This window comes from Tamandua tetradactyla, chromosome 10 (assembly GCF_023851605.1).
Source record: "Tamandua tetradactyla isolate mTamTet1 chromosome 10, mTamTet1.pri, whole genome shotgun sequence".
Taxonomy (NCBI): Eukaryota; Metazoa; Chordata; class Mammalia; order Pilosa; family Myrmecophagidae; genus Tamandua; species Tamandua tetradactyla.
In genome coordinates, this window is record NC_135336.1 from 18,736,130 (window position 1) to 18,750,639 (window position 14,510).

A 14,510-nucleotide genomic window follows, 5' to 3' on the forward strand; every position below is an offset into this window, starting at 1 on the left:
AAATTCTGCATTAAAAGTAAGTAATAATTAGAGGAAGGTTTGAATTTTGATAAAACTTTAGGAATGATAAAGTTAAATTACACTGTATTTTGAGTGTGGATTCACTATAGGATTAAATGTCATACAGCTAACCTTGTCTCTGGTCTGGTTTTCTGTTGATCCCTGCATGTGCAGCAATGCAGGGTCTGCCGTGGAGGTAAAGGGTCATGTGGAGCAGTGGGTGTACCAGACCAAGAAGGCGTCCGGGATGCAGACTTTGTTCTTTATGTTGGCGCTCTGGCCACCGAGAGGTGCAGCCATGAAAACATCATCTCTTACGCAGCTCATTGTCAGCAGGAAGCAAAAACGGACAGGTAAACGTTCCCTGAGACTTATTTCCCAAGGTCTAATGTGGGAACTCGTCACACAATCATATTATAAGTATTAATTTTACAAAGTTTGTATTTTCCAGATTGCTTTCAAGTATTAAGAACTAGCAAGCAGCCAGTATGGAGGTGGGATGAGGGGAGAGGGTGATGAGACTTATTCATATGGTAATGTAAGTTTTAGTCAGGTTGGAAGTGAGAAAAGTGAAAAACTTCCTTTTCTTTTCTTCCATCCCTACTGTTAACTTTTTGCCCACAAACTCTAAAGTAATATCATTCAAGAGATTTAGGTTTTGACATTGCTGTCTCTCTAGGGAAACACTTTTGATTTTTTTTAACATGCTGTATGGTGGGGGTTACATTTCCTTCTTTTTCCAAGTCACTATCCCATTATTGCAGCACGGTTTGTTGATTTTTTTTTTAAGTGCGTGGGCTGGGAATTGAACACGGGTCTCACATGGCAGGTGAGATTTCTACCACTAAACTGCACCCCCCCCATTCTGCTTTGGTGAGAGAATCCAGCATAAGAGTTACCGAAAATTCTTTTCCATTTCATTGCATCACCATGTTTGCTTATCTTACTTAATGTTTGGTTTACGTTTGATATGAATGAGTAGCTAAAATAATAAATGTTCTTTGTATCTGTGAATTTAAAGCTACATATTTATGTCTACTCATGTCTAGAGAAAGATTTCGGTCTCTTCTGAGAAGACTTGATGTTGGAAGAAGGAGTAGTATCTTCAGTTGTTCCGAATTTTTTTATTGTTATTTTTAAAATTTATTATTCTTTGTTTTATTTTGAATCTTTTTGAAGAAAGTGAAACAGATTTGCTGTGTTGCATTAATTCATTTCACAGATTTTTTTGAGTGCCTAATATGTTTCCCACAGACTAGGTGAACAAAATAAAAATGTATTTGCCTCACAGACCTTACACATTACAGGGGGAGACAGACAATAGTAAAATACACTTTCAAATAAATATGTGATTTCAAAAACACATAGCATTCTGTAGCATAGAAGAGAATAAAAAGGGGAAACAATTTAGATTAGTTGGGCAAAGAAGGCATCTTTGGAAAAGTGAAATTTTAGCCATGACCTAAAGACTGATAGTACAGAGATAAGAGAAAGAGCTTATGTTAGGGAAAAAGTATGCATACTTATTGTTATTAGAAGCCACTTCAGTGGATATGGTGTTGGAGGATGAGGGCTTTAGGAGATGTCAGAGAGGCAGACAGGGTTGTTTTATTCTAAGTGCTGTAGGAAGTCCCTGAAGGGTTTTATACCTGCAATGACATCAATTTTGTATTTTAGAGATTGCAGTGGCAGTGGTTTGGTAAATTAGTATAATGAATCCTGTTGCTACCAAGTATGGCGACTGTGTTACGTACATTTTATTTTCTATTTAAATATAATGGCAGATGTTCTTGGTAAATAAGTAATTATAGTTTGTGAGGTTTGTGGTATTTCTGTGATAAAATGTTAAGGTAGTGGTGGGGAGACAGGACCGTGGGATCCCTTAGCAGTATCTTTTTTGTAGCTGTTGAAAGACAGGTGTATGGTGGAGATGACTGAATTACTGTTAGATTCCCAGTTTACTGTTAGCCAACCACTGATCCTTGGGCTTTATTTAACTCTCAGGTTCCAGGCATAGAGAAAGATGCAGAATTCTATAGATCTAGAAGGTACAGAATATGAAAAAAAGATGATGGAAAGCAAAAATCTTCATGCAAATGAGGACAGTGTTGGGTCAGGAGAAAGGGAGTAGAAAGATAGAAATGATAAAGCAACCTGAATGATTTGCTTATCATCCTATTGCATGTCTGGTTTCCACTTCTACCCTCTTGTCTGTCTCTGGACCTGAAATAAGAGTGAAGACCGAAGTCAAATATGGATGACTGCAAGTAAAATTATGTTAAAATTTAAGTTTTCTAATTCACTCCTTTTTTGGCATTATTTGACATTTTAAAAATTCACGCTAAATTATAAATGACTGACCATATCCTTTTGTGGAAACAGGTGTTGTTTAGCCATGTTGTAGAAAAGCAGAGAAAACTTGCTTGAAAGTAAAAGATAGTGCAAGTTAGAGGTTATATGCAAAATGACGTTTGATATTTAGCAACGATATTTTTGTTCTTGTCAGTTTTTAATGGAGAACTATGGGTTAGTAAATATAGCAATAAATACTGTTCTGCAATATAATAAATTCAATGTCTATTTTAACAGGCCAATAGCAGGATATGCTAACCTGTGTCCAAATATGATCTCTACCCAGCATCAGGAGTTTATCGGGATGCTGTCCACAGTGAAACATGAGATTATTCATGCCCTGGTAAATTCTGCTGTTACCTTCTTTCTTTTCTTCATGCCTCGATTCCTGCTTATTATGCTCTCATTTTGATGAAATATTAATTTTTAAGATAAATTGTGTAAATTCTTTAATTCATAATATGTAAAACCTGATTAATTAGGTCTCTGGCAATGCAGAATTTTATATATGTATATATTTATTGTAAACAACAATCATACAAACATTCTTGACATGGCTACAATCAATGGCTCACAATATCATCGGATAGTTATGTATTCATCACCGTGATCATCCCTCTGAATATTTGTATCTCTCCAGCAAAAAGAAAGAAAAAAGAAAAAACTTATACCTGTCACACTCTCCACCCCTCCTTCTCATTGACCACTAGTATCTCAGTCTACTCAGTTTATTTTGACCTTTGTTCCCCCTATTATTTGTTTATTTCTTATCCATATTTTTTACTCATCTGTCCATACCATACATAAAAGGAGCATCAGACACAAGGTTTTTGCAATGACAGTCACATTGTGAAAGCTATATCATTATACAATTATCTTCAAGAAACATGGCTACTGGAATACAGCTCTACAGTTTCAAGTATTTCCCTATAGCCACTCCAATACACCATAAACCTAAAAGGGAGCATCTATATAATGCGTAAGAATAACCTCCAGGATAACCTCTGAACTCTGTTTAAAATTTCCCAGCCAGTGACACCCATCTCTCTTTCCTCCTGGTCAAGAAAGCCCTCTCAATCCTTTGATGCTGAGTCCCAGCTCATTCTAGGATTTCTGTCCCACGTTGCCAGGAAAGTTCATACCCCTGGGAATCATGTCCCATGTAGATGGGGAAGGGCAGTGAGTTCACTTGCCGTGTTGGCTGAGAGAGAGAGACAGAGAGAGAGAGAGAGAGAGAGAGAGAGAGAGAGTCCTCATCTAAGCAACAAAAGAGTTTCTCTGGGGGTGACTGTTAGACCTAATTTTAAGTAGGCTTAGCCTATCCTTTGCAGGGATAAATTTCATAGGGGCAAAACCCCAAGATTGAGGGCTTGGGCTATTGATTTGGTTGTCCAATATGGAATTTTTAATGATCAAGATAGATGATGGTTGAATTACACTATGTAAATCCATTGGTAAATAGAATTTCTACGAGAATGATTAAGCTTTTTTTTTTTTTTGCATGGGCAGGCACCAGTAATTGAACCCAGGTCTACGGCATGGCAGGCGAAAACTCTGCCTGCTGAGCCACCATGACCCACCTGATTAAGCTTTTTAAGGAAAAAACTTAGTAATTTAGAAAATTCACTTTCCTCTAGATTGATAGCTGATATTGATAACTGGTCTTTTTTGTTTCAGAGAGCTCATTCAGGAAAGTTTTCTTGGTCCATTTGGGCTTTCTAAAATTTAAATATACTAACTGACTCAGAACTTCTCATTCCTTCTCCCCAATTTGTCCAAAATTGTGAACTTTTACTATATGTCTAGGGAATTAAACGAAGTTGTATAAGACGCTTGGAAATATTCTTCTTTTGTAGATTGATGTCATTCATGCATTTAGAAAGTAGATGGCAGTAAGATGCAGTGGTTAAAAGAGAGAATGGATCACACACATCCATGTATGAATTTTCTTAGCTCTATCACTGAAGATCTTGGGATCTTGGGCTTCAAAGCCTGTTTCATCTAATATGAAAATGATAGTCTATTCTACAAAGAATTTTTTTAAGAGTCAATGAGACAGTTTATAAAGGATTTAGCACCATGTTGTACATATTAAGCTGCAATAAAATTAGTGGCTGATATTTATTATGGTCTTATTTAGTGAGCTGTACGTTTCTGTCATGCATGACCTTGAAATGCAAGCCTCAGTCTTTGGTCAGCAGATATATTGCATAGCAAAATGAAACTCTAGTTTAGGCAGATAGTATCTACATTTTTTAAGTAAGGCGATTGTAAAATTCATTGTGTATTTTCATAAGTAAATTGAATCTTTTAATTATGGCAAAAGATAAGCATCATTCTAAGTAATATTTTAAACCCTAATAACTATAGATACTTGATATTGAAAGAACTAGAGAAAAGCCACAAGTTTTAAGTCTGGTTTATAAGTGAGCATGAAAACAGAGTTCCCAGACTGAAATGACGTTATAAACAGACATCTCATAAAAGAAAAATCCAGTTGGCCATGGAATGTATCAGAAGTTGTTCAGCTTTGCTCTAGTAGTCAGGGAAACTTAGGGTATGGTGGGATACTATTAAATGAATCTGTCTAATTAGCAAAAGTTAATATGATTAATATTGTCGAGGGCATAGGATAATGGGAACTCAAATACTGTAATGAAAGAGTAAGCTGTCCCAGCCGCCTAGGATAGCGATTTGGCATTACCTGACTAGGTGAATCTGTACATACTGTACAATTCAGAGATTCTGCTTCCAAATATATACCCCAGAATAGAGAAACTCATGGACCAAGAGATATTTACAAGATTTTTTTTGCTACTTTGTTTTATAATGATGAAAATAGTTAACCTAATTGATGATTCTCAGTGAAATAGAGAAATATTGCTTATTCATAAAATATAATATTATATAGCAGTTAAGATGAATGAACTAGAAATGATTTATCAACATGTGAATTTTTACTCCGAAACACAATGTTAGGTAGAGAAAGCAGGATATAAAAAGATATGTTTTCTTCAGATGGTTTGTGGATCAGATAAGTCTTGAAACCCAGAAGAGCCTTACTTGGGGGGGAAGTGATAGAAGATGGGAATTTAAATAACTTTACATAGAAACGTGGATTCTTAACTCTCTAGGATCAAAGACTGAATTTTTATGAGTCTTCCTATGAGTAAATTTGGTCTCCTACTCCCTCCTCCCTCAATTCTGTAGTATGTTATAGTGGTTTTCAGCAATAGCATTACCTGGATGCAGTTTATAGAGCCTAATAGGTTTAGATGAAGATGATCAACTGCGATAAACTCGTTCTTAAATAATTGTATCGTTTATGCCATTACCCAAGATTGTGTTACATTACTCTTGGTGCGTTCGGTTTCCTCACTTACAAAATAGGATACAACGTTCTCGTAGAAAGTTTTACTCCTTTAAAATTCTCAGATTTATCAATAAAGAATACCAAAAGGGCTTTGAAAATATATAGTTTGCAGCAAGGTTCTGGGCTCTGCTTCTTCTGATAGTCATGGAATTCCTTGTAGGAAGGAAATAGTAATAACTTACTACCTTCTCAAAGGGAAGAAAAATGTTAGCCAATTAGTGATTTCTTTTGTGTGTATTTGAACACATAAAAATGTACATCTTTGTAGTAATCTTAATTAAATTCATCTATTTTATTTTAGGCAGGTGTCAGTCCTAGCAATTCAGTGTACTGCATCCATCTTTTCAATTTTTGTTCAGCATTCAGAAGTGATACCTGATACATTACGAAACAAAGAACAAGGCAAAAATAACTTTAAAAAGCAGACGACAAACAAATTTAAAAATACAATAGCTGAGGCTCTTTAGTGTATGGCTTTTAAACTCTTTAATAGTGTCTGAGGATATCACTGTAGTACAGTAACTGATGTTTATAGTATTTATACTGAATATGATTTTAAAATGTGTTATACATTTTGGAAAGATTTTCATTAAAAATGTTACTGCAATTAATTAGAATTTAAAATTAATCAGTGTGGTAGAACTCTTAATTATTGTCTAATTCCAATTAATGAGAAGTTCTGGTGAAAGTGTTGGCATGGTTCTTTATGCAGTTACGGTGTTCTTGAGATAGCAGGCATGTTATAATTTCTGTAATAAGACCTGGTATCTTTCATTTTAAGACATTTTAAACTTTTCTTAAAGGGTTTCTCTGCTGGATTGTTTGCATTCTACCGTGATAAAGATGGAAATCCTCTAACATCAAGATTTGCAGATGGTCTCCCACCTTTTAATTATAGGTATTTGCAATTTTTGTTCTTGTTAGTCCTATTTTGTCCTTTTTTCCCCCTTTGTTTAGAAGGATACTAAGATTAGAATCTGAGAGTCATAGCATATAAGATGCCATAAAAAATTATGGCTTTGTGGCTAGCCTAAGGGAATTTTACATATTAAGGTAGTATAAATATAGAGTTCATTTGGCTGCAGCCCTTTATTTTGCAGATGAATAAATTGAGATGCAGAAAGTGTGACTTGTCCAGAGAGCTAGGACTCTTCTTTTCAGACAGCACTCTTTTCTACCATGTTGTAACTTGCATTACTTTACAGTTTAATCAGCGTGTGGGAGAATGTGGATTGAATAAAATTTTGTTTATTGCTTATATGTATAGCAATATTTACATGCGAACTGACATTTTATTTAACACAGCATATTAGCAGTGGTCCAGAGACTCAGGGCTTAAAACAGGCAAATACTAAGAAATACTAAGAAACTTAACTAGAAGTTTATTTACAGAACTGTAACCATTTGATTGCATTTATATAAAATTGACAGCACTTGGCCACAAAAAGATTTGTACAAGAATATTTGTGGTAGTTTTCTTATTAACAGCCCAAAAATGAAAACCACTCAAAGGTCCATCAGTAGCAGAATGAATGAACAAATGGTGTTATATTCAGACAATGAAAAACTACATAGAAGTAAAAAAGAACACATAATTGCCACATACAACAGTGGGGATGAATTTCAAAGAGCATGTAACAACACAGATGAATCTCAGAGATACAAAGTTGAGTGAAAGAAGTCGGATTGCATTTATACAAAGTTAAGAAATAGGCAATGATTTCTGCCCAAAAGAGAGAAAAGAAGTGTAACAAATAAGCTATCAGTGACTGAGAGAGTTCAAATAGAACCGAGAGGCTACTCTGGAGATCACTCTTATGCACACTTTGTTAGACATTGCTACCTATCATAATGTGCCAACCCCCAACCAAAACCATTCCTGCCAATCCTAAAGAGCACCTATGGCAATATATAAGATTCTAGGGTAACTTCCCAGAAGCCTGCAACCTCCAGATGGGTCCCTGGATCAGATAAGTCTTGAAATGCAGTGGGGTCAGTCTCTCCAGAACATCAACTAGTTCCATCCCTCTATCCCATATTACTGACAGCTCCTTCCAACATGAAAAAGTTAGAATGGGCATAGTCCAAATACCCCTAAAGAGTAGGAGAAAGATCAAAGGTGATGATGGAGTTATACAGAGAAGGTAGGATTTAACAAATGAATATGATTGCTGAATCATTATATTGATATTTCTTTCATTCTCCAGTTTCTTAGGGCAGCTAGATTAAAAACCTAAAATTGTGGAATTGTAACCCATACCAAACTTTGAAATCTATAACTAATTGTTGTGGTGTACTCTGAAATTTATTGCTTTTTTGTATGTATGTTATTTTTCACAACTGAAAAAAAATAGGCAATGAGGAAAATCAGAATGGTGGTTTTACTTCAGGGTAGAAATGAGGTTTGATATAGGAAGGGGCATGGGAGAACCTTCTGGGGGGCTGACACTATTCTAGTCTCCTGATCAGGGCGGTGGTTTACAGGTATAGGATAAAAAATTAATCAGTCTTACCTGTAAGATTTGTTCATTTTATGTATATTTTATTTCAGTTGGAAATAACTAGATATTAAGTACAGATGATATTTTATTACAACATAAAATTTTTTACAGCACATACAAAATTCCAAGGTAGAATTTCTATAAATGACTTTCTTAGGTTATGCTTGTTTATTTGGTAGTGTAAGAGTAGGCTGATCTTTCCTAAGAATTGTGTTCTTTATGGAAAACATACAAATGGTGAGATAAGCATCATATATAAAGTGGAATAGATAGTAAGGAGTAAGATATCTGCACACAAGATCATTATTAAGCATACAACTTGCAGTGCTTTCTTGCATTGAAGATATCCCTCAAAAGCATGAAATTTCCAGTGTAAATGGAGATAAGGGAATAATAAAAAATGCAGTTGTTAAATTTATAGAGTTGGATTTGGTCCTAGCCTGTCTGTTTGAGAAACTGTTAATCTACAAGTGTGGACAGTGAGGGGAGTGTTGTAATAATTAATAAGGTGAAAGCTATTTATTTTCATTCTGGTTTTCTTCAGTATTTATATTTGAATATATACTTGCCCTGGATTAAGATAAAAGGAATTAAGGATAACTTCTCTAAGGCATACTTAAACAAACAGATATATGATAAAACAAATATAACAAAATGTTACTTGTAAAATTTATGCGATGGGTATTGGATGTAAGGGTATTAACAGTTCTCTCAGCATTTTTGTATGTTTGAAATTTGCATATTAACATATTGGGGAAAAGTAGCTTCTTTCTGTTTTATGGGAGAGAATGAGCCATTCATAGGACAATGATAGAAATAATCTGGGAAGAAAACCAGAAAAAATGATTGCATTTATGACAAAATTAATGTTTGTCATAAGTTTCTGCACTGAATATGTGTGTGTGTGTGTGTGTGTGTGTGTGTGTGTAACTTTTATAGTAGTTCTTTTATTTCTACAGGATAGAGTCCCTAAAATGGGATTGCTGGTTAGAAAGTTTTGTCTATTATAAATTTTAATAAAAACTGCCATATTACATTGTTAAAAAGGATTTCAGCAGAGCGTACTTCCACCAAGAATATATGAATGCTTTTGTTACCATCAGACCAATACTGGATATTATAAATCTTTTTTCTTTTTTTCTTTCTACCCCTCCCCAACCAGTCTGATGGGTGGAAGATGATATCTCATTGTAATTTATATTTTTATATTTCCAGGATTCAGCAAAATTTGAGCAATTTTACTTTGTAAAATTTTACTTTGTAAAATTGCCTTTGTCTTGTAAACTGCCTTTTGTTTTTTCAGTCTTTCAGCTTATTTTTCCTTTTCTAATGCTTGGTAGGAGCTCTTTATAAATTAGGGATATTAATCCTTTTTATATTTGTTGCGAATATTTCTTCCGTTAGTTTTTTTTTTTTTTTTTACTAGAAATTAGATTCTCCCCCATCCCCAGGGTTTGTTGTTATTGTAGTTTGTTTGTTTAATGATTTTTCTGATCTAATGCTGTAAAATTTGTATTCTATATTATGTGTGGCCACTGAAGTCTCTGCTTGGTTGGCTTAGTACTCAACTAATGATTAGACAGAGATTCTTTAAATCTCTTAAAGTTTCCTAGTCTTTATTTGGGACAATCCTTCAGCTTTAAGTCAGGCAGTTGACAACTCTGCCTTAGCCTTCAGTTCCTGCTAGTGAATAGCCTTAAAGGTCAGCCAGGTAGGAGTTTAGGGCTTTTTCAGTTCTTTTCTAAGCATGTTCACAATTCTAGGCATTCTTAGAGCCATATGCAAGCTCATCACACCTTCTAGATTCTCAGGAACTTTTTGTTACTTTTCAAGCCCCTGTTCTAGTTTGTTAGCTGCCGGAATGCAATATACCAGAAATGGAATGGCTTTTAAAAACAGGAATTTAATAAGTTGCTAGTTTATAGTTCTCAGGCTGAGAAAATGTCCCAATTAGAAAGGAAGACAAGCTAACGTAGCAATGCACCCTATTGCGCACAAATATGCTATAGCGATCAAAATTCTTTCTAATGGATTCCAATCCTTAGGGGCAACTGTCACTAGTCTGGCTGCAAACAGCAGGGCTAGGAAACCAATCGGCAGTAAGAGCCAACAATTCATGTGAAAATATTAGAACAGGATTTGGTCCATGCCACGTATTATTTAATGGGTATTTCCAGAGGACCGTGGCAAACTGTGTTTTCAACTTTGTGTGCCAGAATCATTCTGCAGCAGAACGTCCGTCTTGATCCAAAGTTAAAAAATTTAAAATTAAAAAATTTAAAATTAAAAGAGAATGTGATATTAGGTTTCTGGTTTAGTTATTAGGTTTCTGGGTGATTTTTTAGTGGGGTACCACCCCCCCTTTTTTATTTTTTTAATGGTGTTTTTCAAGGATAAATTTGCTCGTTCTACTATTCCTTGTCCTTGTGGGTTATATGGTATGCCTGTGGTATGTTTGATTTGTAGTTGTTGGCAAAATTTTGTAAACATTTGACCTGTGTATCCAGGACTGTCATCAGTTTTTATATGCTGCGGGGTCCCCAGCGCAGCCATGGCTGCCAACATGTGTGCAATAATTTGTTTTCCTGCTTCACCAGTTTGGGGCGTAGCAAATATAAATCCACTAAAGGTATTTATACTAACATGCACATATTTAAGATTGCTAAATTCTGGGATGTGCGTTACATCCATTTGCCATAATGCATTGGGCACTAAACCTCGAGGGTTAACCCCTAAATGTGATGTAGGCAGATGTGTGATGCAGCCTGGACACTGTTTAACTATTTGGCAAGCTTGCTCTCTGGTGTTATGAAACATTAGCCTTAAGGTGCGAGCATTGAGATGATGTAGTTTATGAGCTTTTATAGCCTTTGTGACTAAGTCAGGTAGGTGGTTATTGAGGATAATGTTTGCACAGTACGCGACACGTGGGGTTTGATCAGCTAATTGGTTTCCCAAGAATAGTGGCCCAGGGAGATTAGTATGAGCTCTAAGGTGGCCAATAAAGAATTGTTGGGTTCTATTCTGAATGAGGGATTGTAGTTGAACAAACAGGCAAGCTGCTTGAGAAGCATTTTTAATTTGAGCTGCAGTTTCTAATAGTGGTACAGATTGAGCAATATAGGCACTATCTGTATAAAGATTGAAGAATCTGGCTGGATAGGCTGAAAACACTGCTACAACTGCTTGCAGTTCCGTTATTTGAGCAGAATCGCAATGCGTTTGGAATTGAATAATTTCATTATTGACAACGTAAGCAGCGATCCCTGACGAGGACCCATCAGTAAATATTAAGAGGGCATCCTCAGTTGGCTGCAAGGAAGTTTTAAGAGGAAATACAAAGTTATGAGTGCTAATGAAATGGAAAAGTTTATTGTTAGGGTAATGATTGTCTATTTGACCAGAGTAAGAGGCGCAGGCAATAGGCCAACAGTCTGTAGTTTGAAAAAACCAATTAACCTGTGCTATAGTGTATGGTTGAATAATTGTGTCTGGATCTTTACAAAAATATTTAATACTTTGTTCTCGGCCTAAGAAAATGATATCGGCAACTGCCTGGTAGTAGGGGTAAATGGTCTTTGCGGGAGAAGCATGCAGATGAACCCACATAATAGGTGCCTTTTGCCAGAACACAGCCGTAGGTGTGAAAGTTGTCTGATAAATTATTAGAGCTAATGGTTGAGTGTAATCTATGAAAGTAACAAATTGTGATTGGATAGCTTGTTTTACTTTATTAATTGCTTCACGTCCTTCGGGGGTAATGGTTCCAGGGGAATTATGGTTAGAATCTCCCTGAAGGAGGTCAAATAATGGCTTAAGATCCCCAGTAGTTAACTTTAGGTAAGTCTGGAGCCAGTTAATGTCTCCTAAAAGTTTTTTGGAAGTCATTTAATGTTGATAATGTGTCCAATCTTAATTCCATTTTTTGGTTGGTGATTTTATTTCCATTTAAGTGAAACCCTAGATATATGTATGGGTCTGTTTAAAAATGGAAGAGTTAAATTTGACACCATTTTTCTTCTTTTTTAAGTAGTTTGGAAGTCTTGAATTTATTGGACCTGGGAATCCTAAACTAGTATTTAGATATTTTGGTAAAGTTGGATTGGCCCATGTTAGGGCTAGTAGCAAAGGTGGATTAGGAATATAAACTCAATAAATATGATTATGTCCCTGTCCTTCAGCAATTAAAGTTATGTGTTTTATAATATACATTACCCATTTAGTTATTATTTTCGTCTGGGTCAACATATCTGGGTTTATTCTCTTCGAGGGAATTCAAATTGAGGTTCCATCACCTGTAATGATAAGAGGAAATCCCCTACCCACACCTTTATCATGCCTGGTTTCCATAGATTATTTTAAATATTTTTCTAATAGCTTTTGCTAATTGATATTTTGGTGTATTTATTTTTATAATATTATTTTGCTGATCTTCTCCTTTTTGTTTTATGAGCATAGACTTTATGAGGGTTGGGGGGCAGGACTAGACTGCTCCCCACAGGAAAAATACATTTTTTAAAGGACTTTACCCTTTCCTTGCCCAGAAATGGGGGGTGTTTTTAGAGGGCTGAGGTATTTTTTCATCCAGGAATCCAGCTCCAGGCCGGCTCAGTTTTGCAACATATAAGTAGGAATTTTTAAAGTGACAAGTAGCAAAATTGAAAACTGTTAATAGTGATATGCATTCATAGTAAATGATCAGATTTTGTAAAATGAATTTATTGGATTGATTGAAAAGGAATGTAGGGATGAGGATTTTTTATAATTGGTTGTGTGTTTTGCTAATTTTAAATTTATTGCATACAGTTTTTATGATATTTTTCTACAATAGTGGCTCAATTCCAATTTGCTCACATGACTGGGCCCAGTTGGGTCCTCTGGGAACTGGCTAGGGACCAAGAGGAGCTTTCTGGGACCTAGATATCTTTATGAAAGTACATCTCCTTCCCGGAGGATAGCCAGTCCTCCCAGCTAGAGTGCACATTGTAATTGTTTCTTTTCAAGGTCATGTGATAGCAACATGAGCTGCATGTAATGGCAACATCAGTTGAATAGAATAGATGCCACAAGTATATATATATATTTTTTCTTGCATTTAGCTTTCAAATTGGATTTGTTTTCGATTTAAGTCAAGGCTATTTTGGGATAAATATAGTTTATACCTATGTAGTTTATATAAACACTGGATAAAGCATTAAAATAACACAGACTTTTTGCCTTTTACATTGATTATTTAGAAAAAAATTCTTTATATTTTTTCATTAGAGCAGGCTAAGAGTCCAAGAAAATATTGTCATTTTAGACTTATTAGCTCTTTCTTGATTTTGACCATAATTTCCATTTTTATAAACCGTCAGCAATTATTATATTTTTTATAATAATTTATAAATGTAGGCTTTGTCCTACATTTTTCTCATTTTGTAACAGTTATTCATTTTATTTTAAGATAAAGCAATTCTTTTTCCTATTGATAAAAATGTCTTTTATATTTTTCATGCTTGTTATTATTTTAAACAAATATTTTACCACACATAATTACCATCAAAGTTAAATTTGTTAGAATAATGTTAAATACTTAAAATACTTTAGTGAATGCATATTTGAAACATTAATATACAGTTTTTAATAAGAATTTTCAGTTTTAAAGTTCTGATAATATATTTCCTCTTCAAATATGAATAGGAGCTAAACTCATGGCTAGTTTCCAAATTGCTGTTTGTCGAGGATTTAAGTTAACAAAAGGAGATGGAGCTGCCATTCCTATTCCTTGTCACAAGATTTTATTTGCAGCGTTGGTATAAGTTTCAGTAGAATAATTATTTAGATTAAACCAAGGTAACAGCAGAACACTTTGAGTCAGAACTACAATCCTGAATTGCATACCCCTTAAGGGACTAATTTGTTATAATTCCATAGGAACCATTAATGAGTACTGATTCTTGTTCTGCATAGATCTTATTGAACATTTTTTGACTCAGATGTATATGAATTTTTATATAAAGGCAGCTGTATTAGTTAGGGTTCTCTAGAGAAACAGAATCAACAGGGAACACTTGCAAATATAAAATTTATGAAAGTGTCTCACGTGACCGTAGGAATGCAGAGTCCAAAATCCACAGGGCAGGCTGCGAAGCCGACGACTCCAACGGATGGCCTGGATGAACTCCACAGGAGAGGCTCACCAGCCAAAGCAGGAATGCAATCTGTCTCCTCTGAGTCCTCCTTAAAAGGCTTCCCATGATTGGATTTAGCATCACTAATTGCAGAAGACACTCCCCTTTGGC

General features: G+C 35.1%; 2 protein-coding genes across 10 annotated transcripts in view; one reads left to right on the plus strand and one right to left on the minus strand.

Annotated features, from left to right (window-relative positions):
* Positions 1 to 14,491, minus strand: part of DRC9 (dynein regulatory complex subunit 9) — a 144,028-nt gene extending 129,537 nt beyond the window's left edge. Inside the window, exons 1-2 of one of the 3 annotated variants that reach the window (XM_077118065.1) lie at positions 14,312 to 14,491; positions 10,145 to 12,521 (exon numbers count right to left, since the gene is read on the minus strand). In XM_077118065.1, the coding sequence (XP_076974180.1) occupies positions 10,528 to 12,114 (1,587 nt within the window). In that variant the 5' untranslated portion in view covers positions 12,115 to 12,521; positions 14,312 to 14,491 and the 3' untranslated portion in view covers positions 10,145 to 10,527. Of the gene's footprint in view, positions 1 to 10,144; positions 12,522 to 14,311 lie in introns of those variants that run through there. The other 2 variants (XM_077118070.1, XM_077118067.1) reach the window with 2 other exon arrangements.
* The window catches only part of LMLN (leishmanolysin like peptidase), a 271,959-nt gene that overhangs the window by 21,118 nt on the left and 236,331 nt on the right, over positions 1 to 14,510 (plus strand). For all 7 annotated transcript variants that reach the window (XR_013158484.1, XR_013158486.1, XR_013158485.1 and 4 more), the window contains exons 6-8: positions 175 to 353; positions 2,590 to 2,695; positions 6,529 to 6,623. Coding sequence is in view for 3 of the 7 variants with exons in the window: in XM_077118062.1 (XP_076974177.1) it covers positions 175 to 353; positions 2,590 to 2,695; positions 6,529 to 6,623 (380 nt within the window). In the remaining 4 variants the exon portion in view is untranslated. The remainder of the gene's footprint in view (positions 1 to 174; positions 354 to 2,589; positions 2,696 to 6,528; positions 6,624 to 14,510) is intronic.